At 43.2% G+C, this 27,020-nt stretch overlaps 1 protein-coding gene across 5 annotated transcripts in view; it reads left to right on the top strand.

Moving 5' to 3' along the window:
- The window catches only part of DQX1 (DEAQ-box RNA dependent ATPase 1), a 191,790-nt gene that overhangs the window by 148,129 nt on the left and 16,641 nt on the right, over nt 1–27,020 (top strand). For all 5 annotated transcript variants that reach the window (XM_068111320.2, XM_068111321.2, XM_068111324.2 and 2 more), the window contains exons 10-11: nt 12,938–13,066; nt 13,548–13,732. In XM_068111320.2, coding sequence (XP_067967421.2) covers nt 12,938–13,066; nt 13,548–13,732 — 314 coding nt within the window. The remainder of the gene's footprint in view (nt 1–12,937; nt 13,067–13,547; nt 13,733–27,020) is intronic.

The raw sequence follows: 27,020 nt of genomic DNA, 5'->3' as shown, positions 1-27,020 counted from the left end.
ATCGGTCATTCTAACCGTTACGCCAAATAGAGTAAAAAACAGAAGCCAAACAGGTCAATCTTGATTTCATCAGACCACAGAATCTTGTTTCTCACAGTCTGAGAGTCCTTTAGGTGCTTTTTTTGCAAACTCCAAGCGGGCTTTCATGTGTCTTTCACTGAGGAGAGGCCTCCGTGTGGCCACTCTGCCATAAAGCCCAGATCGGTGGAGTGTTGCAGTGATGGTTGTCCTTCTGGAAGTTTCTCCCATCTCCATACAGGATCTCTGGAGCTCAGCCAGAGTGACCATCGGGTTCTTGGTCACCTCTATTACCAAGGCCCTTCTCCCCCGATTGCTCAGCTTGGCCAGGCGGCCAGCTCTCGGAAGAGTCCTGGTTGTTCCAAACTTCTTCCATTTAAGAATTATGGAGGCCACTGTGCTCTTGGGAACCTTCAATGCAGCAGGGATATTTTCGTAGGCTTCCCCAGATCTGTGCCTCGACACAATCCTGTCTCTGAGCTCTGCAGGCAGTTCCTTCGACCTCATGCCTTGGTTTTTGCTCTTATATGCATTGTCAGCTGTGACACCTTATATAGACAGGTGTGTGCCTTTCCAAATCGTGTCCAATCAATTCAATTTACCACAGGTGGACTCCAATCAAGGTGTAGAAACATCTGAAAGATGATCAAGAGGGAGGCACCTGAGCTAAATTTCAAGTGTCATAGCAAAGGGGCTGAATTTGTATGTAAATGTGATATTTCAGTTTTTTCTTTTTAATAAATTTGCAAAACTTTCTAAAATCCTGTTTTCTCTGTCATTGTGGGGTATTGAGTGTAGATTGATGAGGGAAAAAAAGGAATTTAAACGATTTTTGCATAAGGCTGCAACATAACAACATGTGAAAAAAGTGAAGGGGTCTGAATACTTTCTGAATGCACTGTACATACAATCATGGCCAAAATATTGGCACCCTTGCACTTTTTTCAAATATTGCACCATTTCTTCCAGAAAATTGTTGAAATTATAAAATCTCTTGGTATCCACATTTGTATTTATTTGGTTTGCAGAGGAACAAAACAAAAAAGCTGAAAAATTACTAAATCTTAGCTTATTCCACACAGAAAATCGAAAATGGCCCGGAGAATATTATTGGCACCTTTTAGAAGTTGTTGGAAATAATTAAATTTCAAGCAGGTGATTCTCCTTTACTTTGGAATTAAACACACCTGAGGTGAGTTGCAGGTGCCTGCAATATAGAAATCACTCATTCAACCAGTTTGAATAGAGAAAAGGAGTCATTCTGCTGTTTTGTGTCACTGTGTGTACCGCAATGAGCATGGAGAAAAGAAAGAAAACCAGAGAATTGTCTGATGAGGTCAGACACAAGATTGTAGCCAAGCATGGACAATCTCAAGGCTACAAGTCCATCTCCAGAGACCATGATGTTCCTGTGTCCACCATACAGAATGTTATCAGGAAGTTTACAGCCCTTTGCACTGTAGCCAACCTCCCTGGAAGTGGCCGCAAGAGAAAACTTGATCGAAGATTGGAGTGAAGGATTGTTCGAATTGTGGAAAAAGAACCTTGATCAACTGCCAAACAGATTCAAGCTGACCTTCCGATACAAGGTACGACAGTTTCAACTCGCACCATCCTTCGCCAACTCGTTGAAAGGGGGTTATATGGTGGGAGACCCAGGAGAACCCCACTGCTGAGAGAGAGACTTAAAAAAGCCTGACTGGAGTTTGCTAAAACACACCTGAACAAGCCAAAATCCTTCTGGGAGAATGTCCTGCGGACAGATGAGACCAAATTAGAGCTTTTTTTGTGAAGAACATCATCTCTATGTTTACAGAAAACAAAATGAAGCCTTCAAAGAAAAGAACACCTTTCCTACAGTCAAACATGGAGGAAGTACAGTGATGTTTTGGGGTTGCTGTGCTGCCTCTGGCACTGGGTGCCTTGAATGTGTGCATGGCATCATGAAATCGGGAGATTAACGAGGCATTTTGGAGCGCAATGTTCAACCCAGTGTCAGAGAGCTGGGTCTCCGTCAAAGGTCATGGGTCTTGCAGCAGGACAATGGCCCAAACACACTTCAAAAAGCACCCAGGAATGGTTCAAGACAAAGCGCTGGACTGTTCTGAAGTGGCCAGCAATGAGTCCAGATCTAAATCACAATGAACACCTGTGGGGAGATCTGAAAACAGCAGTTGGTAGAAGGCACCCTTCAAATCTGGGAGAACTGGAGCAATTTGCACAAGAATAGTGGGCCAAATAGTACAGCGGATAAGCTCTCATATTTTAACAAATTGTGCATTTTTTGAGAAAAGCATGAAATTTCTAGCATAGTTAGTATATACCATAAGGTTTATTTTCAGATGTGGAGGGAAGTCAGATTTGACCTCTAAGGACCGTGAGAGGTCAAATCTGCCTTCCCTCCACATCTGAAAATAAACCCTATGGTATGCACTAACTATGTTAAAAATTTCATTATTTTCTCATAAAATGCACAATTTTTGTGTTTATCTGCTGCACTAAAACTCCCAGTAGAGAGGTGTAGGAATTTCATTCATGGCTATAGGAAGCGTTTGACTGCAGTTATTTTGTCCAAAGTCTGTGCTACCAAATATTAAGTCCAGGGTGTCAATAATTTTGTCAATGCCATTTCTTTTTATTTTCCTGCTTTAAAAGGATATATTAAGTTCTGAATCAAAAACAAAGGTTCTGTAATATTAACAGTGAAATAAAGAATTGTGTAGAACAAATACTTTTGTCAATTTCAACTGATTTTTAGAGAAAATTGTGAGTAATTTGAAAAATGTGCAAGGGTGCCAATATTTTTGGCTACGACTGTACCTGTACCAAGTTTTAACTTAAATCCCTTCAGCTGTTCACAAGTTATCATATTTTTTACCTGACATGACCTTTGGCCTTTGACGGACGGACGGACAGCCGGACGGACAACCTGAAAACATAATGCCTCCGGCGACTTTGTTGACGGAGGCATAAAAAGCGGGGAGATATTGTAATCGGTTCTGTCGTTCCATTTGTCTGTGCGTCTATCTGTCCGTCATGCTATCTCCTCCGAAACGGTTGTGCTGAAACTCACCAAACTTGGTAGTTATGATCACCGATCACCACAAGGCAGGTGCAAGAGCAGTATCATTTTTGGCGTGGTCAAAAGGTCAAATAAAAAAAATGCAATTACGGGCACATTTTTAATTGTTTTTGATTTTTAAAAAATGTATTTGCAATTAACATTACATGCATGAAATATGTAATGATTTCTTGTATTTGACCCACGTTTATGCCCCAAGGTTTGGGGATTAGAGTCACAGGAATGTAAACAGAAAAAACTAGAACAATGCGACAGTGTCGCCAATATGCCTCCGCATAGTCCCACAATGGGTAGATGCCATCGTTCACTGCCCTAAAATTAAACTAGTTTGATTTAAACCCCTTCAGCTGTTTTCAAGTATCACATTTTCACCAGCTATGACAGGTTTCACATCGATCAGTGAAGCAGTTTCAGAGAAGGGATTTATTCAAATATCCACTTTCAAGCTTATATGGCTGCCATACCACGTGACATATGACGTTTTAAAAAATGTACACTCTGTATATTTATGGGTAGCGGATCACGTTTGTGAAGTTTCTTGTTGATCGGATAAGGTTCGTTTTTCTATCCAAGATGGCTGTCAAACCACGTGACCTACATCATCATTTTCAAACGATATGCAACAGTGTCGTTAGATGATATTTGTAAAGTTTTGCATTGATAGGGTGAGCGGTTTCGGGGTTATAAATTATTATTATTATTTTTTTTGTATGCAAGATCGAGGCTCGTGAAAGAGCTAACATTAATCACACAAAAAGTCAAACCGACACATAAAACACAAAATAAGGGGAGCGGTAGACAAGATGGGGAGAGAGGGGGAAGGACACAAACACAACATTTGAGAGCAGGGACATCGAGAGAACTGTGGGAGGGAGAGGGCTTGGGGGGAGGTGGGAGAGGCACAAAACATATGGACACTCGCAAGGACTTCCGGGAAAGAAGTTGGAATTTCAAAAAAGTGTACCTGGGGTGAATTAGTGGGGGTAGAAAAGATCAAGGTTTTGGATGGGGGAAGATAAGAGATTGTGGTGAACAGCTGTTTTAAAGACCTGGAGGGAGGAGTGGGATTGAAGGGAGTGGGGGAGTTTGTTCCAGAGGCGTGAGAAAAGGGGAATGAAAGAGTGAAGGTGAGCAGAGAGCCGAGATTTTGGCAGTTTAACCATAAGAGGGTTGCTGGCAGATCTTGTGCGACCTGCAGGAATATTTGGGGGACAGAGTACAGAGAGCTGGGGGAGCAAGGCCGGAGAGGAGTTGGTGGAATACAGAAAGACGACCAACCTGCCTGCGGTGAGTGAGTGAAATGCCCTCAGATTCAGCTTCATTGCAGGAGATTCCAATGATTCTGAAAGCTTTGGTTTCAACAGCGTGAAGCCAAGCTAGGTGTGAGGCAGGAGCACCAGCCCAGAAGGGGGAACAGTATTCTATTGAGCTGCGGATGAAAGCCTTGTATGTGGTGAGGAGCTCAGGTGTGCCGAGGAAGGACTTCGCACGATGGAGGATGCCCAGTCGGTGACTGGCTTTGGAGGCCAGCTTGAAAATGTGGTTTTCCCAAGAAAGATCATGGCAGATAGTGAGACCCAAAAGCTTGAGCGACAGAACTTCTTGGAGAGGATTGTTGAGAAAGTAGATGGGAGGGTTTTCCAGTCGGTCTTTTCGGAGGGACATAGCAAGAGTGTGAGATTTGTCAGGATTGAAAGACGTGTTCCAATTGTTTGACCAGTCTGTGATTTTGTCCAGGTCTGCAGAGAGTGAGTAGGCTGCAGACTGCCGATCTGAGAGATGAGGAATGGAGCGGCAGATAGTGGAGTCATCAGCAAAGAGATAGAGAGGATTTCCCAGACAGTCAGAGATGATCATTGATGAAGACCAGAAAAAGCACAGGGCCCAGAACACTGCCTTGGGGAACTCCAGCCAGAACAGGAAGGGGAGATGAGAGAAATCCATTCAGGGCCACACGTTGACTACGACCAGAGAGGAAGTCCGCAAGCCATGCGTGAAGATTTCCATGGATACCATAGGAGGAGAGTTTGGTGAGCAGAGCTGGGTGCTAGACAGTATCGAAGGCACGTGATATGTCAAGGGAGACAAATTTTTAATATTATTTAATAATTATTTAATATTTTCCTTCAATCCAATATGGCTGCCACACCATGTGACCAATGATGTTTTCGTGATCACGTTTTAATCGCCATGCTTAGTCAATGGCACATGTAAAGTTTCGAGTCAATCGATTTGGTGGTTTGGGAGAAGATTTTTTTTTTTTAAGGTTCTAGGTTAAATCCAATATGGCTGCCAAACCATGTGACCTATGATGTCATAAATTTTATATTTCAATACAAATGAGTTATAGTTCATGTGCATGCAATTTCAGATTTTTAGGATAAGGAATTTGATTAAAACATTTTTGGCTTGTGTACCACTTCACTTATGATGCCATCGTTATCATGCTTTTGTTCCTCATTGAGTACTTGACAATGTGCCAAGTTTCAAATTTTTCCATTCAGCAGTTTCCAAGAAAAATTTTTTATTATTATTTGCTTTTAATCCAATGGCTGCCATACCACGTGACCTATGATGTCACAATTATCATAAAAACATTCTGCATGGGTGTCACTCTTACCCTGATAGTTTAGTCTCAATCGGACATGTGGTTGCTGAGAAAAACGAGGTTTAGCCCGTACGGACGGACGGACAACGCGAAAAGTCGTCGGAGGGCAAAATTTCATATTTGGTCATTCCTGGTGGAACGTTTCGCCATCTTTCAACTTTGCTTTTGGTGGGAAACTTGGGGACTTGTGATGGCGCGTCATCGACTTCGCTCTGGTTATTTATTTATTTATTTTTGTATACATGGTCGAGGCTCGTGTAAGAGCTAACATCAATCGCAAAAAAAATAAACCCGACACACAAAACATATAATAAAGGGAGCGGGAGACAAGATGGGGAGAGAGAGGGAAGCACACGAGTACAATAGCAGAGAACAGCGACAACGGAAGATCTGTGGGAGGGAGAGGGCTTGGGGCAGGAGGCATGGGATGGAAGGTGGGGGGCGGGGGGGTGAGGGAAAGGTATGAAACACATGGACACTGCTAGAACTTCTAGAAATAAGTCGTGATTTCAAAAAAAAGTGGATCTGGGGTGAATTAATGGGGGTAGAAAAGATCAAGGTTTTGGATGGGGGAAGATAAGAGATGGTGGTGGACAGCTGTTTTAAAGACCTGGAGGGAGGAGTGGGATTGAAGAGAGTGAGGGAGATTGTTCCAGAGACGGGAGTAAAGAGGAACATGATCATACGTTGGCATTATTGAACACAAACTTTAGAACAGCTGTAGTTAACACATTTTTGTAGTTTAATACGGAATGTTAAACCTCTTTTATTTGCACAGAACAAAATTGAACACGGAATAAATTCCGTGTCGGCTTGTTTTTCATCCCCATCTGAATCCATGGCACAAGATAGCTGGGAGGGAATCCAGGTTTAAATCCCGTAATCCCGTATTTTCTCATTGAATACGAATGTGCTTGTAATTTGTGTAAAAGCACACGGATTTCTTCTTAGGTCTTTGGCCTGCATGTGATCTGCAAACAAGCTCCACCAAGCGCTTGAGATACAATTATATGATTGAAAAGTAACGGTACCTGGCGTGTTCATCTCATTTAGATATTGGGGAGGGGGGGACGAAAAAAAAGAAACATATTTGACTATTCATAAAACAATTTTGGCATTGTTTGTTTTGAATCCCACTGATTGGTGGAATCTGCATCTGGACCTTGCCATAATCAAATTGGCTTGACCTTGTCACCTACCCAACTCATCCACCTGGTATTGTCATAATCCGTTCACAACTTTTTGAAATACGCTATATATTGTTTTGGCCCCATCTCTCAATGATGAAGAATCACTTTAAAAAAAATTAAATCCTCGGATCTGCATCACGATCCTCACCAAAATCTAATCAATTTGGCCTTGTCGCCCACCCAACCTGTCCACCAAATTTGGTCCAAATCCGTCCATAACTTTTTGCAGACCGACAGATAATGAAACAGACTGGGGTAAAAAATATAACCTCTGTCTTCCTTCGGTGGTGGAGGTAATCAACATTGTTGTTGGTGGTTCTAGGGGATGAGCAATTGCACTTTGCTCTGTTACCAGTAAAATGTTTACTCGACAAAATGCAATTCTGAGCGGAAATAGGTTTTGAGACATTAATTGCACAGAATTGATGGTTTTTCTCTCCGTCTATATGCATGGATAAAAGTGGAGCACGAGCTGCATTCGCCTGGATTATAGCAATAACCGAGAAAGTTATTGGTAAACTGTTACGTTTATCGACAATAAAACGATGTGTTGGCAGAGTTCGATAAATTCAGAGGTTTTCTTGGTTTATTTATTTATTAATCACAAAGTTCGGATTTCTGTGATGGAAATGCTTTACACAAAAAAAAAAGGCTTTAGAATATGGCTGCTGGGAACATAGTGTGATTTAGGGCTCAAGACCAGTCAATGATGACATCCAATGTTGTCACAATGGACTGAATGTCTCAAAAGGTCAACAATCTCTGTAAGTGCCATTATAATGAATGAATGACCATACTGCAACACTCCATCTCCTGAAAAAATTGCCATGGAGAATCCAAAGGGAGTTGTTGCCATTCCTGGTGCAAGGTAACCTCCAGCTGTGCGAGAGTGTGCACCAGAGAGTCTGTTTTCTTATACATGTATATGCACCCAATAATGTCCCAAACGTTCTTTCTCTCTTTAATTGAAATCAGGACTCCTTGCTGGCCACGGCAATGTTGTGATGGCTTCATTTCGCAAGAAGTTTGTAACTGCATGAGAACGATGGGTTCTGGCATTGTCATCCTTGAATACAGGGTGATTGTTAAAATGTGGAACAACAACACGGTCCAAAATGTCCCTGCACGACATTTCGCCTCTCAGCTGGTTACCCTGTACAGTGACGAGGTGAGGCTTACAATCATATAAGAGGCAGCCCCGTAATCATACTTGACCCGTCACCACATGGGATGGATGCTATAATGGCATTGGCTGTTTGCGGTGTTTCCGGTTGCCTTCAAATCAGAGTTCTACAATCGGTCACTTGCAGGGAAATTGACTCAACAGACCGGTGGGTCCTCCGCCAGTCTGTGAGATTCCAGTGATGATGTGCCTTGCATCATGCCATGCAGGCTGATTTGTGTTCTGGGGTAAAAATGAGGCATCTTATCGGTCACCTGGTCACTTGAACAGATGAACACCCTGCAGCATGGAGCTAGTTCTGGACAGTTCTCGTGGATGGCCTCTGAGGGAGATTCGGTTGATGACGTCAAACTGTGCTTGTGGCGAAAGGAATACGTCCAACGAGCCTGATTAGGTGTCATGTCCTTTCTGTTAGAGGTCACCCCTGGGAGGTTCAGATCAGGGCGTCTTTACCATCATTGGGTTTTCATATTTGCGGACTAATCTCCTGACTGTCTGATGGAAGCCAAGTTGACGTCCTGTTTCATTGAATTCCTGGGGATCTTATTATTGTTCATCTTACTATAATTCACCAAATATCCGTCTGTCCGTTCGAAGGAACCGCAATAACGGCTCAACCGATCGCAACGATATTTTGGGTGGGTATTCCTGGGACACCTGGGAGTAAAATAGGCTATATTCGTTTTCCAATTTTCCAGTTTTTCCAAACACGATGGAATAATATTTACCGATATGAACAATGATGTGGCTTTTATTGAAATTCTACAAATACTGTTTAGATTTTGATGACAATTATGAACCTGCAGCGAATGCGGAAGTGGACAGATGACGGCAATGCACGGGTTTGATAATATCCAAATACAACCGTCATTCAATCGTAATGTTTAATCGTCAAACGTTAATCGTGTTAATTGTTTTGTTAAAGTATCAATTGATGATTGGAATTGAGTGAATACAATTACGATTTTGAATTCGTAATTGTATTCACCCAACCGTACGGAACTTCACATCAGGATTTAAATATTTGTTTATGTCACGAATGTTGTTTAAAGTTTATTTTTTATATTAATGTTATTTCATTTGTGATTGGAGTTATGCTGTTTGGAATGAAAAAAGAGATATCGAGTTCAAGTAAGTGACGAAATGCCGTGACGGTTTCTACTTTATAAACGTGAATTCGCAGATCGCTACATGCAGATTTGCCATTGACTGGGTATGGAACAAACGTACCCGTTTGTTTGCCAATGGGTACGTTTTTCATGGAAGTCCTTCACGAACTTGGTGTCCATGTCTGACGTGTGACTGAAGGTGCTACAGGAATGTGAAATGTATTGGTTTCATGCTTTAGCATTCGCCATTTCTGCATTGTCTGTTTGCTTCTGGCCTCCCACCTGTGCATAGCACGGGTACCTCACTAGTCCCAATAATTTGCCATCTTTTGGAAGTACGCAACAATGCGCAAGGTGGACGGAGGTCAAGTCTGCCAATGGAAATACGCTACAATACCATTACTTTCTCTAGCCCTAGGCCAGATGAAAGTGCTTTTTCAAGTTGGTATCCTTACCGTGCTGCAGGTGTGGGGTGTGCAAACTTTAGCTTTGCCGAGGGATAAATGGACGAGACAAGCTGTGCACGTAGTGTTCTTGCACTTATGTTTGAAAGAACAAATTTTTTTTGCAAGCAGCACTATTTATGTGGGCATGTTTGACACACCTTCCCATGTGTATATCATCAGTGCTTGATTGCATCCCAGATTTGTGCAGCGATGCTTTGCAGCTCTAATTGTGGCATGGATTTGATTGTGGTTAATGAATGTGAAAACCCAGTTAAAATGGAGTGCTGAATTGGATTCACAAAGCTTTATTCACAACTGAATGCTGAGGCAGATCGTTGGTGTTAGGGATTTCTGAGGAACCAACAATGAACCTGCTTACAACGTGGCCAAAACTTAATTTTATGTGAGGGCGAAGAACAATATATGTTTGTCCTATGTTTGAGATTTTTAACTTTGTTCTTTGTGATGACCATATTTGGCTGGAAGGTTAGAGTTTGTGGTATGCACTCATGTTTGAGGTTTTCATTTAGGTTTGAATATCAACTCACCTGTAAACTGTCACCTTGGTGTTTCATAGGCGGGGCGAGGGATCAATGTGTGTGCCATCCATTAGAAGGACATCAAGCTGGAGTACCAGTCTACCAGCACCAGTTGATGGTGTACGTTAAAGATCTGCAGGTTTTTTTTTGCGAAGAGTCGGGGAGTTATCGCCAGAATCCTGAAAAATTCAAAATTCCTGTCCTGAGTACCTATTGGGAAGTCCATGGCAAACCAGACAGCATAATTACCTGCACTACCGAAGGTAGATGGAGGTTATGTTTTCACCCCTGTCTCTTTGTGAACAGGTTATCGCAAAATGTTGTGGATGGATTCGGATGAAATTTGGTGTGGTGGTTTGGTATGTGTCAAGGACAAAATGATTAGATTTTGGTGACGATCCAGATTCGGATCCGGCTACTAGAATTTTCTATGTGATTCTTCACCATTGGGAAATCGGACCAAAAACGATACATAGCAGGATATCTCAAAAAGTTATGGACAGATTCGGATGAAACTTGGTGGACAGATTGGGTGTGTGACAAAGATGAATCGATTCAATTTTGGGGAAGATCCGGATCCGGATATGAGAATTATTTTTGCTTTTTTAAAGTGATTTTTCACCATTGAGCGATGGGACCAAAAACGATGTCCAGTCAGACCTCGACATTCATGGTGCCAACATTCGTGGATTCCGCATATTCGTGGTTTATAAATTGAGACCTGCTCTTACATGTGCGGCCCTGTGTCCCACGTATTCGTGGTTTGTTACTGGTGGGAAAAAAACATCTCCCACCAGCAGCGCACATGACACTTCTAAAAGCCTCTTCCACGCATCATGCATAAAACCACTTCCAGACATGCACACACCATTTCCCACCAACCGTGCACATAGTAGTTCTAAAGCACCTTCTAAAAGTATCTTCCACATGTCATGCATAAAGCCGCTGTTCGTGCGCAACCACGCGATTCGACATTCTTTTTGTGGGCGTATTCATGGGGCATATTCACGGTTTTCTGCGGGCGTATTCACGGTTTTCCGAGGGCGTATTCACGGTGTTCCGCGGACGTTTTCACGGTTTTCCGCGAGCGTATTCCCGGTTTTTTACAGTTTTCCACGGGCATATTCACGGCTTTCCGCGGGCGTATTCACGGTTTTCCGCGGGCGTATTCACGGTTTTCCGCGGGCGTTTTCACGGTTTTCCGCAAGCGTATTCCCGGTTTTTTACAGTTTTCCACGGGCATATTCACGGTTTTCCGCGGGCGTATTCACGGTTTTCCGCGGGCGTATTCACGGTGTTCCTCGGACGTATTCACGGTTTTTCCTCAAAATTCATGGATTTTCCTCAACATTTGTGGGATTTTCCTCGACATTCATGGATATTCCTCGACATTCATGGATATTCCTTGACATTCGTGGGATTTTCCATGAATGAGAAACCGCCGGGAATCTATCCCCATTTTCCCATTAAAACAATGACCCCGCAATTGCAGATTTAACCTTTGTCATGCTTTCCAGGAACATATCCCCCGCGATTGTCAGGGTCCGACTGTATAGCACGATATTTCATAAAGTTGTGGACAGATTATGACAATACCAGGTGGATGAGTTGGTGAGATGAAAAGAACAAGCAATGAGATTTTGGTTCATGTCCAAATCCAGATTTGGCCTATCAGTGGGATGCAAAACATAAATTTTTCAACCTGGTAGAGGTATGCGCTCTACCGAGTGCGGTTCGAGTATTTCGAGTGTTTCAACATCACCGTTGATTTATCAAGAGAATATTGCGATGTAGCAAGTCGTGTCAAATTTTTAAAAAAGTTCAATGATGTTTAGTGTGTGTGTGTGTGTGTGTGTGTGTGTGTGTGTGTGTGTGTGTGTGTGTGTGTGTGTGTGTGTGTGTTATTAGAATTATTGAGAGAATATTGAATATCAAGAGAACCGACGATTGTACCGATTGATGAATATTGTGTAAGCATTCGTATATTTGTTTGTTTGGAAATCAAAGTCGAAAATATTTACTCGTCAATGTGGAAGGGACAAGAATGTCTCAATGGTGAAAATCACGTTAAAAATTCTCATGTCCGCATCAGCATCTTCACTAAAAAAAATTTCAATTCGTCCTTGTCGCACACCCAACCTGCCCACCAAGTTTCGTCCGAATCTGTCCACAACTTTTTGAGATATCCTGCTCGCAGACAGACAAACAGACAGGGGTGAAAACTTGACCTACCTCGGCCTGCAGAGATTCATGAGACTTTGCAGTTGGAACCCTTCCCTCGGCATGAATCGATATATTCTGATTAATGAAAGTGATCATGACCATCAGTAACATGGGTAAAGCTGCAGTTGATTGTGGGAACTTGGACCAACGGCGTTCAATGGGCTAATCCTTTTTTAATCGAATCTATCTTTGTATTCTCTTAACATTCCCTCTAATGGAATGTGTACTCTATAAGTTCCCCTTTTGCAATCGCAATCCAAGTCTAAATTTTTTGTTTATAATCCAACTTTTTGGTTTCCCTTCAAAGAGGGTGGATTATGTGCCCATTCACAATTGTAGGAGACGCAATACGAGTCCCTAGTGTCAAGCGACGTAAATTATCTTCAAAACAAATGCAAAGACGTACGGTATTTTGAAAAGTCGATTGTTTTTTCACATATTTAAAAACAGGATGAATATTTCTATCAATTTGTGTCTGAAGGCCAAAGCTTTGGGATCAGAGTGTGCTGCTCGTAAATGTCCGATGTCTGATCGCGCAGGTCCTCCTTGCTGGACCGTTGGCCGCGGCGGAACGCAGAGGGAATCGGCCACGGTTGCCACCCGCCGCTTCCATCATCCCTGTGGGGACCACTTCATGCTGCTCAACGTTTACGATGCTTACACCGAAGGTAGGTTTGCAGCTCGTCTCCATGGTACCGTCTCGCGGAAATGTATGCGCCGTTCACTTTCCTGAGCTGACGTGAAATTCCCTTTTGCACCACGAGGGGGCAGCAGCCGCTCTCTATTCCACGCCCGTGTGTGATGACAAAGTGATTGGATTTATTGTCTCGTGCTAATTTACCTTCTTTCATCCATCCAATCTTCCCTCTTGTTTTATTTGCTTCCTGAAATGCGGCAAGTGCAATCATTTTTAACGCCGTTTCCACTTTCCCTTCCACACATGGTTTTCTTGACCGTACATCCTTCTTTTTCACCTTTACCACTCTTTATGACACGGTATTCCATGCATGATCTGTAAAAATGCTCATTTGAATCTTTTTTTTTGTTTTTTTTTTCTTCAAATGTAAATTATTGGTTCTGAAATCATGTTGCCTAGTGTTTTCCTTTATTTCATAATGTAATTTATTATTATTGGTCCTTCCCTGGCAGCGGGAGGCTCGGCGGCTTGGTGCCGAGCTCGAGGTCTAAACCACGATGCCTTGCGGCAGGTGGAAGTAAGTCGTGCTGCACTGCAAGAGACGATGCTCCGTATAGAGCTTCCCATCGGCGCCTTGTCTGACCCTATCGACCCCGACAGCATTCTCCGTGCTCTCCTGGCCGGATACTTCATGCAGGTTTGTCTTTATATCCAAGTGCATGCTCAGACCTTTCGCGCAGGTTGCAAATGAAGCAGAGAGGAAGATGAAAATTTGCTCCAACTCAACTTGACAGGATATTGCATCACAGTTGTCAATTGTCAACTTAAACAAACTCCCTCACTCTCTTCAATCCCAGTCCTCCCTCCAGGTCTATAAAACAGCTGTTCACCACCATCTCTTATCTTCCCCCATTCAAAACCTTTATCTTTTCTACCCCCGTTAATTCATCCCAGATCCACTTTTTTTGAAATACCGACTTCTTTCTTTCCTGGAAGTTTTAGCAGTGTCCATGTGTTTTTTTTTACCTCTTACACCCCTTCCCCCCCCCCCCCCCCCCGCCTTCCCATGCCTCCTCCCCCCAAGCCCTCTCCCTCCCACAAATCTCCCATTGTCCCTGTTCTCTGCTGTTGTACTTGGGTGCTTCCCTCTCTCTCCTCATCTTGTCTCCCACTCCCTTTATTGTATGTTTTGTGTGTCCGTTTGTTTTTTTGTGATTGATGTGACTTTGTGGTTTGTGATTGACTCAATCAATTTGTGAGTTTGATTTGAGTTTTGAGTCAATTTGTGATTGACTAACAGGCTCTTACACGAGCCTCGATGTTGTATACAAAAAAAAAATTGCTTTTGTAAAACTTTATCCCAAATGATGAGTATTAAACACCAAGGTTTCTCCTTTTTTGGTCTTGTTGAGCAGTTGGTTATAATTTGAGTTATACAGGACATTCCTTTGCAATGCCCTTTGATGGAATTTCCACCGAAATGTATTCTCGCCTTCAGTTGCACTGAGAGCCTGGCGTTGGCTCAGCGGTTAGGGTGCCGGCTTGGGATCCTAGGATCCTGAGTTTGAATCCCAGTCGATCGCTGAATTAACACCAGGGGGGTTGATTCAGCCTGTCATCCTTCCGAGGTCGGGAAATTGAATACCAGCTCACTGGTAATTCCCTGTGTGCTGCAAGACGACTAACGGGGTTGGCGGCAGGAAGGGCATCCGGCTGTAAAACATTGCTTCAAAAAGGGGACCAAGGTGCCCAAAAAAGGCCAACCCCTGCTCTGCATGGAAAAATGGCCTCTAAAGGCGGCTCTCTTCAGTTGCACTGAGGCGGCTATGCGTCGAGGTTGAGTGGAGGTCACTTTGTGACGAAGATGTCATGGATCGTAGATCTCCTGATACTTGAACCAACCACAAGTTTGGCAATTCTTTGTGTAAAACTATTCTCTTTCACTGTAATATTTCTACCTACAGATATGAATGAATGAATGAATGAATGATCGTTTTAAGGCCATTTTCCCCGCTAGAGCAGGGGTTAGCCTTGCGGGCCCCATGACAATCACGGTTCCCTGTTTGAGGCAATGTTTTTATGGCCGGATGCCCTTAATGACGCCAACCCTTGGTCACGCTCTTAGGATGCGCATGGATACGGTGTACCTATTCTAAATTGGGGTACACACCGTGATCATTCATCCCAGCAAGCTGGTACTCAATTTACCGACCTCAGAAGGATGAAAGGCTGAGTCAACCCCCCTGGCGTTAATTCCGCAATCGACCGGGATTCGAACCCAGGATCCTAGGATCCCAAGCCGGCACCCTAACCGCTAAGCCAACACCTAGCTACAGCTAGAGTCATGAATAAAGGAAGGGCTAATTAAAGTACTGCCTTGTAAGTAAAAGCTAGAACTTCAAATTAATATGTTGGTTGTTAGATACTTGCAAGTCTGTACAAATTGTCAAGGTCACGTCTGTGCTCGCTAAAACGAATCAGACAGCTACTTATCACACCACTTTTGTTCGCTCATGATGTCTTTGGCCTGCGTAACACGTTGTGCTTGCCTGAATTGTCGAGCTCACGTTTGTGCTCGTGCCAAGATTTCTCATATGCCGTATTAGATTATCTCGGGCAGAATTCAATCGAGACGGAGTTCATTATCTTAGACAGGATAGGGTCTCGGTAGTTACGGTCCTCCGTCATTTTCTCCTTTAATGCACGCTTGACTTCATTTGCACAGCCAATCGGCATTTCACAATCAGACATGGCTGCCTCCACATAAATTGTTGCAAAATAAATTGAGTTGCATTTGCTGTTTTTATTATTTCACACACGACATGGAAAAAAATCCCAAAATTATCTGATCAAATAATTTTCAGGTGTGTTCCATCTCACACCGAGGTCATGGGTCAAAGTACATCATGTAACCTTAAGACATGATGTCTTGTGGCTGCGAGTCGTGAACATTGAATAATAGAGTGACGAATCATTGCTTTTAAAATCTGGTTCTTCAGAAACTTGTTAGCACTGAGTTTAATCGGTAAAAGGGCAAACTTGTGGGTGAGGCAGGAAGTAGGAGTACATAATGATGCAAGGCTGCTTAAGCAGGTAAAATCCAGAAGTGCAGGCATTAGGTGTTGGGGACAGATGAACATCTGGTGCTGGGTGTTTTTGACGAAACTGTTTGTCGTCCTTCGGATGAACATTAAGCCTGACGTCCCATCTGCTAGCATTAGCTGGAAATTATAATATTCCACAACGTCTTTCATGAAGAGTATGCAAGTTATCACCAGCTCCCTGAACAAATGCTGCACAGATTTCTTCAGTCGAACGTCAGACATGTGTATGTATGTGTGTGTGTATATATACAGTCACGTGAAAAAGTAAGTACACCCCATGTAAAGTTTTGACCTTTTCAACATATTTCAACATACAGCTATTTGATCTTCATTTCAACAATATTGATAGATAAAGGTGATATAATATAACAAATATCATGAAACATTTACATTTTGTAGACCATTGTATAATTTAAATAAACATAAATGCAAATTTCGCATGTTGAAAAAGGAAGTACACCCCTACATTTATCACTATTTCAAATACCTCAAATTAGAATCAGGTGCACCAGCTCAGGTGCAAATAATTAGAACATCGTTAGAGAGGATCTTGGAGGAACCTGCCTTACTTAAACCTCAGACATTTAGTTTGGTTTGCTCTTTGTTGTTGAAGTGTGTGGCGTCACCATGCCTAGATCAAAAGAGCTCTCTGAGGCCTTCAGAAAGAAGGTTATAGATGCCTACGAGTCTGGGAAGGGATTCAAAAAGATCTCCAAACAATTTGAAATCAATCATTCGACTGTCCGGAAGATCATCTACATGTGGAGAAGATTCCAAACAACTGCCAACTTGTTCAGGCCAGGCCGCCCCAGCAAGTTCAGCCTGAGAGCTGTTGCAAGATGCTGAAAGAAGTCTCGAAGAACCCCAGAATGTCATCACGGGACCTACAGGTAGCTCTTGCCACTGTTGATGTCAAAGTGCACGAGCCTACCATTAGAAAGAGGCTGCACAAATTTGATCTACATGGGAGGTGTGCCAGGAGGAAACCTTTGCTCTCCAGAAAGAACATCAGGGCAAGACTAAAGTTTGCCAATGAACACCTCGGCAAAGACCAGCACTCCTGGAACAATGTGCTCTGGACAGATGAGTCAAAGGTAGAGCTATTTGGCCACAGTACCAGAAGACATGTTTGGCGAAAACCAAAGACAGCATTTGACCACAAGAACCTGATACCAACTGTAAAGCATGGTGGTGGAAATATTATGGTTTGGGGCAGCTTTGCTGCATCAGGGCCTGGGCAGCTCACCATCATAGAATCCACCATTAATACTTCATTGTACCAGAGGGTGCTTGAGGATAATGTGAGGCCATCTGTCGGAAAGTTGAAGCTCAGCCGAAGGTGGATCTTGCAACATGACAATGACCCTAAACATACCAGTAAATCCACCAAGGAATGGCTGAAAAGAAAGAAATGGAGGGTTCTGGAATGGCCAAGTCAAAGCCCGGATCTAAATCCCATCGAGATGTTGTGGGGGGATTTGAAACGAGCTGTGCATGCAAGAAACCCCTCAAACATCGCACAGCTGAAATAATTCTGCATGGAGGAGTGGGCAAAAATTTCTCCCAGTCGATGTCAGAGACTGGTAGACAGTTATAAGAAACGCCGACTTGAGGTTGTTTCTGCCAAAGGGGGCAATACCACCTATTAGAGCCAAGGGTGTACTTACTTTTTCCACATGTGAAATTTGCATTTATGTTTATTTAAATTATACAATGGACTACAAAATGTAAATGTTTCATGATATTTGTTATATTATATCACCTTTTTCTGTCAATATTGTTGAAATGAAGATCAAATAGCTGTATGTTGAAATATGTTGAAAAAGTCAAAACTTTACATAGGGTGTACTTACTTTTTCACGTGACTGTATATATGTATATATATATATATTATATTATATATATATATATATATATATATATATATATATATATATATATATATATATATATATATATATATATATATACACTGAAACGCAAAAGAAACTTACCACCTTTGAAACCTTTAAATATCAACAATAACACTGCGTGTAGTAAATGTGTGAACTTATTTGTGGACAATAGTGTCCTCACTGTCAGACAAAACGGTCACGGATGGTCACTTGAACCTTCAATGGTCACTTCATAGCACAGCTGTTGAACAGCCGTTTTGACTGTCAGTGATTAGCCAAGGGGTACGGGATGATTTTAATGAGCTGCACGTGATGTCTTGATATTGGCTTTAAAAAGGCCAGTGCAAAATGGGCATTTTGACCGAAAAATTTGACCATGTTGACCAACTTCAAAAAGACCGAAAACGCAAAAGAAACTTACCACCTTTGAAACCTTTAAATATCAACAATAACACTGCGTGTAGTAAATGTGTGAACTTATTTGTGGACAATAGTGTCCTCACTGTCAGACAAAACGGTCACGGATGGTCACTTGAACCTTCAATGGTCACTTCATAGCACAGCTGTTGAACAGCCGTTTTGACTGTCAGTGATTAGCCAAGGGGTACGGGATGATTTTAATGAGCTGCACGTGATGTCTTGATATTGGCTTTAAAAAGGCCAGTGCAAAATGGGCATTTCAATCAACATGCCACAATTGTCAAGGGATAAACGGCAGCGTGCCCTGGGCATGCTGCAAGGCAGACTGAGCTACCGTGAGGTGGCACGTCGCCTTGGCTGTTCACACCAGACGATATCGGCCCTGGTGGACAGAGACACCCTCCACAACTCTGCAGATGACAGACCTCGATCAGGGAGGCCAAGAGTCACCACTGCAAGGCAGGACAGGCAGATGGTCCGAAGTCACCTGCGGGATCGATTCCGTCCAGCATCCCGCACTGCGGCAGAAACTCCGGAGCATGCAAACCACGGATCTCCAATGATACTGCACGAAGACGACTGCATGACTATGGTCTGACTGCCAGAAGACCATACAGAGGCCCCGTGATGATGGCTGCCCATCGCCGCAACCGACAGAGATGGTGCCAGCAGCATCAGCGGTGGACCTTGGCGCAGTGGAACGAGGTCGCTTTCAGCGATGAGTCAAGGTTCTGTGTGGACAGTCCTGATGGGCGTGAGCGTGTCTGGAGAAGAACTGGCGAGCGATATGCCGATTGTTGCGTGCGTCAAGCCAACAGGTGGGATGGCCCAAGTGTGATGGTGTGGGCCGCCATATCAGGCCGGTACAGGACGCCACTGGTGGTTGTGGATGGGAATCTTAACACCCAGCGGTATGTGGATAACATCCTGCGACCTCATCTGCTGCCATTCCTGCTAGACCACCCAGAACTGAGAACCTTTCAGCATGACAACGCTCGTCCCCATGCTGCTCGCTTTACCACTGCATTTCTCCAAGGCGAGAACATCAACACCATGCAGTGGCCTGCGTTCTCCCCTGACCTGAATCCCATAGAGCACCTGTGGGATGAGCTTGGGAGACGCGTAGTTGGCAGGGCCAGTACATGGGCAGAGCTGCTTCAGACATTGAGGACTGAGTGGGACAGAATCCAGCAGCAATCCATCCAAAGACTGGTAGGCAGTATACGCCGACGATGCACTGCCTGTATCCAAAACAATGGTGGCCACACACGCTATTGAAAGGGGACTGACATTGCACCCTGTGCTGTTCTGTACTGTAGAACAAACTGATGAGATGGTGTATCTTGGTCAAAAACTTGACATGTCATCAATAAAATGCCAATGTTTCAATTAGCAATTGTTGGTTTGTTTTATTTTGAACTGTTACAATTTTATTAACGCACAGGTTGTAAACCTGGTGCGTTATAGCGTTTGCCTGGGAATTTCGGGCGCTCAAAAGTGAAGCTAGTTTCTGTCACCCATTTCTGTCGCTCATTTCTGTCGCTCATTTCTGTCGCTCAGATGTGTAAACATGACGTCATCAAATCTATATTTATAGGATAGGTTATAGGAGATATATATGTTATAGGATAGGAATATAGGACCCAAATGACCCAGAGGACCCAAATGACCCAGAGGACCCAAATGACCCAGAGGACCCAAATGACCCAGAGGACCCAAATGACCCAGAGGACCCAAATGACCCAGAGGACCCAAATGACCCAGAGGACCAAAATGACCCAGAGGACCCAAATGACCCAGAGGACCCAAATGACCCAGAGGACCCAAATGACCCAGAGGACCCAAATGACCCAGAGGACCCAAATGACCCAGAGGACCCAAATGACCCAGAGGACCCAAATGACCCAGAGGACCCAAATGACCCAGAGGACCCAAATGACCCAGAGGACCCAAATGACCCAGAGGACCCAAATGACCCAGAGGACCCAAATGACCCAGAGGACCCAAATGACCCAGAGGACCCAGAGGACCCAAATGACCCAGAGGACCCAAATGACCCAGAGGACCCAAATGACCCAAATGACCCAGAGGACCCAAATGACCCAAATGACCCAGAGGACCCAGAGGACCCAAATGACCCAGAGGACCCAGAGGACCCAAATGACCCAGAGGACCCAAATGACCCAGAGGACCCAAATGACCCAGAGGACCCAGAGGACCCAGAGGACCCAAATGACCCAGAGGACCCAAATGACCCAGAGGACCCAGAGGACCCAAATGATCCAGAGGACCCAAATGACCCAGAGGACCCAAATGACCCAGAGGACCCAAATGACCCAGAGGACCCAAATGACCCAGAGGACCCAAATGACCCAGAGGACCCAAATGACCCAGAGGACCCAAATGACCCAGAGGACCCAGAGGACCCAAATGACCCAGAGGACCCAAATGACCCAGAGGACCCAAATGACCCAGAGGACCCAAATGACCCAGAGGACCCAAATGACCCAGAGGACCCAAATGACCCAGAGGACCCAAATGACCCAGAGGACCCAAATGACCCAGAGGACCCAAATGACCCAAATGACCCAGAGGACCCAGAGGACCCAAATGACCCAAATGACCCAGAGGACCCAGAGGACCCAGAGGACCCAAATGACCCAGAGGACCCAGAGGACCCAAATGACCCAGAGGACCCAGAGGACCCAAATGACCCAAATGACCCAGAGGACCCAAATGACCCAGAGGACCCAAATGACCCAGAGGACCCAGAGGACCCAAATGACCCAGAGGACCCAAATGACCCAGAGGACCCAAATGACCCAGAGGACCCAAATGACCCAGAGGACCCAAATGACCCAGAGGACCCAAATTCTATGTATGTTTCTATGATGATGTATGTTTTGGTGAAAGTACATAATGTGAATACTAGTAGCAATTTTACAAAAACCATGGCATAATTTCAAATCTTGACCCGAGATGATAATTATGCTACATCATAATTTCCATGTGCCAACCTGGGCGGAATCCAAGTGGATTCACTTGACTTGTTACATTTCAAACAAGTGATAAGTTTCTTTTGCGTTTTCGGTCTTTTTGAAGTTGGTCAAAATGGTCAAATTTTTTGGTCAAAATGCCCATTTTGCACTGGCCTTTTTAAAGCCAATATCAAGACATCACGTGCAGCTCATTAAAATCATCCCGTACCCCTTGGCTAATCACTGACAGTCAAAACGGCTGTTCAACAGCTGTGCTATGAAGTGACCATTGAAGGTTCAAGTGACCATCCATGACCGTCTTGTCTGACAGTGAGGACACTATTGTCCACAAATAAGTTCACACATTTACTACACGCAGTGTTATTGTTGATATTTAAAGGTTTCAAAGGTGGTAAGTTTCTTTTGCGTTTCAGTATATATATATACATACATACACACATATACATACATACACACATATACATACGTACACGCATTTACCCATTTTATGAAAAGCAGCCCTTATAATAACATTCAGTTTACTTGTACATGTTTGTGCTTTGGATAATTTGCCCCTTTAGCTTCGGGATTGGTGGAGTAGGCTCACTTTCTGTGCGACATGTCGTACAAGGTGACTGATGGACTTTGTAGGTGGAACCTAGCTCTGCCGTCATACTACCTAGGTTCCTTCTGGCTTGGCAACACTGCACGTTTCCGATGCCTCAGGTCCAATTGATCCGTTAGTAGTATCTGATTTATGGATCCCCTTCCCAGGGCTTTGATTCTTTTACATATTTACTTCCGGAGCCATAATCGACTTATACTCGGTATGGTTCCATCTTCTTCTCATGCGCCACCTTTGCCAGTGTACATATGCATAGCCATTTATAACAAATTGTGCGTAACATTCCAAAGTAACCAAGTTATCATTTGTGATTTATCCAAAGTAAATGTCATTTTCCAGATGGTTGACCCTCGCTCCCTCCACCCTCCCCGTCTCCTTAATCATCTGTTGTTAGGAATGCCGTTGCAGGCCGCCTCCTTTAGGGCTGAATAACTGTTTGTCACAGGGTGGAGGAATCTGCATAATGGAGTACAGAGGATTCCCCAGGGAAACATATAATTTACATTGAGCAAAAAAAAAAAAAACATTGGATAGGTCCCAGGACATGCCATGGAAAACATTAAGGCCAGAGCAGGAGGAACTTTGAAATATTGTGCTATAAATCGTTTTTGGTCTTATATCAATCAATGGTGAAAAAATTACTTTAAGTAGAACAGCACTCGGTAGAGCACATACCTCCGCCAGGCTGAACATTTTATAGTTTCTATCCCACTGATAGGCCGGATCTGGATTCTAACCTGAACCAAAATCTAATAGGCTTGTTCTTGTCGACGAACCAACTCATCCACCAAGTTTATTCATAAGTTGTCCATAACTTTTTTGACTTATATATCGCTTTTCGCCCGATCTCTCAATGGTGAAGAATCACTTTAAAAAATTAAATAATTCTCGAATCCGAATCCATATTCAGATTTTCACCAAAATCGAATCGATTCGGCCTTGTCACACACCCAATCTATCCATCAAGTTTCGTCTGAAGCCATCCATAACTTTTTGAGATATCCTGCTATATATCGTTTTTGGCCCTATCTCTTAATTGTAAAGAATCACTTAAAAATTCTTCTCGCTGGATCCGGATCATCACCAATATCGAATCATTTCGTCCTCGTCACATACCCAACCTCTTCGCAAAATTTCGTCCAAATCCATCCGCAACTTTTTGAGATATCTTGTTCACAGACGGACAATAAACAAACAAACAAGGTGAAACTAGAACGGGCACTCGGTAGAGCGCATACCTTCGCCGCAGCTACTGTTCTGTACTTGGCATGGGAGTGTAGGGAACAGAACAGTGAACAGTTTGGTGCTGATTTCATGCAAATCGGATAAGAATTGACCGAGTTATGACAAAAAACGCACATTTTGCAAGGGTGTGACCCCCCTGACCTTTGACCCCCAACCGCTAACAAGGGTAATGTCTTCACTGGGTCATGTCGTATATCACAAGATCGGGCATTGAATTCTGAACATTTTGGCATTAGTTGCATGCCAATTGGATAAAAATTGACCGCGCTATGGTAAAAATACGATTTTGACCTTTTCGTGACCTTGACCTTTGACCCGATTGCTCCCAAAATCTAATCAAATGTGTCCCGTATAATAACCAATCATCCCACCAAATTTCATGCAATTCGGTTGAATACTTTTTGAGTTATGCGAATAACATACACACACACACACAGACATACAAATAAATACACAGCGATCAAAACATAACCTTCCGCTTTTGCGAAGGTAAACATAACCTCCATCCACCTTCCGTGGTGGAGGTAATGATGTCATCCAAAGCAGCTCTCTGGTGAGGTGCGGTGAGCTGGACTGGTTTGTCAGACAATGTTTTAAAGTTTTAGAAAAATCTACTGAAATTGCTCTGAGCTATTGAGGTTCAGAACATCCATCCATTTTTAAGATGGACTGTCCTGAGTCCTGAGCGTTCTTGAGTATGACGACCGGGACAGAAATCGAACAAGTAGAACAGGTTGCTGAAGAGGTTTCGACTTTGGTCAAACCTTTCGTAGTTGAGAAGATCCCATGTTTTAGGGTACAGTCTACAAATTGTTTTGGTAAAAGATATATGGTAGATGGAAGGATCGGTCCTTCTAAGCTGTGCTCTCATCATGACCACATTCTTTATGAGGGAAGCATAAATGAGGAGCATGTTTCAGTGAATGACAAACTGTTGTACACCGCTCCTTTCCTATGCCATCTCCAGGCATTGCAAATCGTCATTGCCGGGCACCGAAGGGGGCTCGGCAGTGACGCACGCTGAAAGGGAGTACTCAGTTTTCACTCTGGTTGTTTGTTTTCTTGGTTGTTTTCTTGATTTCTTGTTTTCTTGTTTGTTTTCTTGTTTTCTTGTTTGTTTGTCCAGACGATATCTCAGCCATCCTTTGAGCTAGGAAGCTGAAATTTCGGCACAATAGTGAGCAAGTCCTTTGTTAAATACGGTATTTTTTGTTTTTTGAATAATCAATTAATTGAGGAGTTATTTAATTATTAGCGTTTAATTAGGTACTTATTTAATTAATTAAATTTCATTTCTCTTCTGACCATTAACTCAGGCACCTTTTGAGTTAGGAAGCTGATATTTGGACATGCCAATGACCAGGTGATTTGGCTGCAAAGGCTATTTTGGATTTATTAATTAATCGATTAATCGATTAATTATTTAATTATTCGATTAATGACAATTTTCTTTTTTTTATAGTTACAGATTCTGATGAAATGGTGGTGGTTTATGTGTTCTCTGACCGAATTGATTAATAATTTAATTTTTTTATGATTATTATTTATTTTTTTTCATTATTAATCATTCATTTATTTTCTTTCTCATTTGGCCAATATCTCAGGCACATTTTGAGCTGGGAAGCTAATATTTGGACATGACGGTGACCAAGTGATGTGGCTATCAAGGATATTTTTGATTTATTGATTAATCATTTAATCGCCTAATTATTTATTGATTAATTGATTCATTGATTAATCAATTAATTATTTAATTTTTTATTAATGACTTATTTAATTAAATTTCTAAAAGATAGGTCTTCGTATGAAGCACTAGTGGTTTAGTTATGCTATTAGCCAATTGATTAAGAAAATATTTTGTGATAATCTTTTATTGATTTTAATTATACAATTAATTGATCAATTAGCGTACACTTCTCCCTCCCAATGCAGCCTCTATGAGCTGCACTGCGGTATTGCCAGGCGCCGGAGGCGCCCCAGCAATGCCGCGCTGTAGGATATTTAATTATTTGGCAAGGGGGCGGTGTACTTTGAATGTATCTGTACTTGTTGCTACAAATTTTGGAGAATACAGAGGTCCGATCTCAAGTAAGCTTGAATACAGACATAACACTATGGACATGCATGTCTTAAAGTCGCCACATAAAAGTGCTGTCGAGTATTACTATGGTATACAAGGAAACTCAGACGTAGGAAGAGGACATTTTGCCTATCATGCTTTTGCATAACCCCATTAACTTATACAATAGTTATGTATCCTCAATGTATTAAGGAGATTCTCACCGCCAAATTAATCTAAACAAGTGCAGATACATTCAAAGTGCTCTCCGCCACGACGCCAAGTAAATAACATATCCTCCAGCGCACGGCATTGCCGGGGTGCCTACGGCGCCCTGCAATGCTGCCAAGCAGCACATATAGACAGTATTGGGAGGGAGAGATATACAATCATTGATTGGTTAATTGTTTAATTAAATAAATAAGTAATAATCGTAAAATAATTAATCTCTTAATCAATTGGGGAATGGCATACTTAAACCACCAGAGTTTCATCCGAAGCTGTAACTTTTTGAAAATTAATTAAGTCATTAATCGAATAATTAAATAATTAATCGATTAATTGCTCAATCAATAAATCAAAAATTGCCTTTACAGCCAAATCACTTGGTCATTGTCGTGTCCAAATATCAGCTTCCTTGCTCAAAAGGTGCCTGGGTTATTGCCCAGATGAGAAAGGAAATAAATAAATACTTAATAAATCGGTAATAATTAAGTAATTAATTAATGAATTGATTAATCAAAAAACAAAAAATATCGTTTTTGCCAAAGCAATTGCACACTATTGTGCAGAAATTGCAGCTTCCTAGCTCAAAGGATGGCTGAGATATCGCCCGGACAAACAAACAAGAAAGCAAGAAAGAAAACAAGAAAGCAGATTGAAAACTGAGTACTCCCTTTCGGCGCGCGTCATCGCCGGGCCCCCTTTCGGTGCCCAGGGATGACGTCATGGAGCGCCTGGAGATGGGATAGGAAAGGAGCGGTGTACAACAGGAAAGCAGATTGAAAACTGACTACTCCCTTTCGGCATGCGTCATCGCCGGGCCCCCTTTCGGTGCCCAGGGATGACGTCATGCAGCGCCTGGAGATGGGATAGGAAAGGAGCGGTGTACAACAGGAAAGCAGATTGAAAACTGAGTACTCCCTTTCGGCGCGCGTCATCGCCGGGCCCACTTTCGGTGCCCAGGGATGACGTCATGCAGCGCCTGGAGATGGGATAGGAAAGGAGCGGTGTACAACAGGAAAGCAGATTGAAAACTGAGTACTCCCTTTCGGCGCGCGTCATCGCCGGGCCCCCTTTCGGTGCCCAGGGATGACGTCATGCAGCGCCTGGAGATGGGATAGGAAAGGAGCAGTGTACAACAGGAAAGCAGATTGAAAACTGAGTACTCCCTTTCGGCGCGCGTCATCGCCGGGCCCACTTTCGGTGCCCAGGGATGACGTCATGCAGCGCCTGGAGATGGGATAGGAAAGGAGCGGTGTACAACAGGAAAGCAGATTGAAAACTGACTACTCCCTTTCGGCGTGCGTCATCGCCGGGCCCCCTTTCGGTGCCCAGGGATGACGTCGTGCAGCGCCTGGAGATGGGATAGGAAAGGAGCGGTGTACAATAAGCATCGACGTCATTTGATTAGCTCGCACGCCTCATTGAATATATCTG

Source organism: Myxine glutinosa, chromosome 3, assembly GCF_964187855.1.
Source record: "Myxine glutinosa chromosome 3, kmMyxGlut1.1, whole genome shotgun sequence".
Classification (NCBI taxonomy): domain Eukaryota; kingdom Metazoa; phylum Chordata; class Myxini; order Myxiniformes; family Myxinidae; genus Myxine; species Myxine glutinosa.
This window is presented reverse-complemented; position numbering and strand designations above follow the sequence as displayed.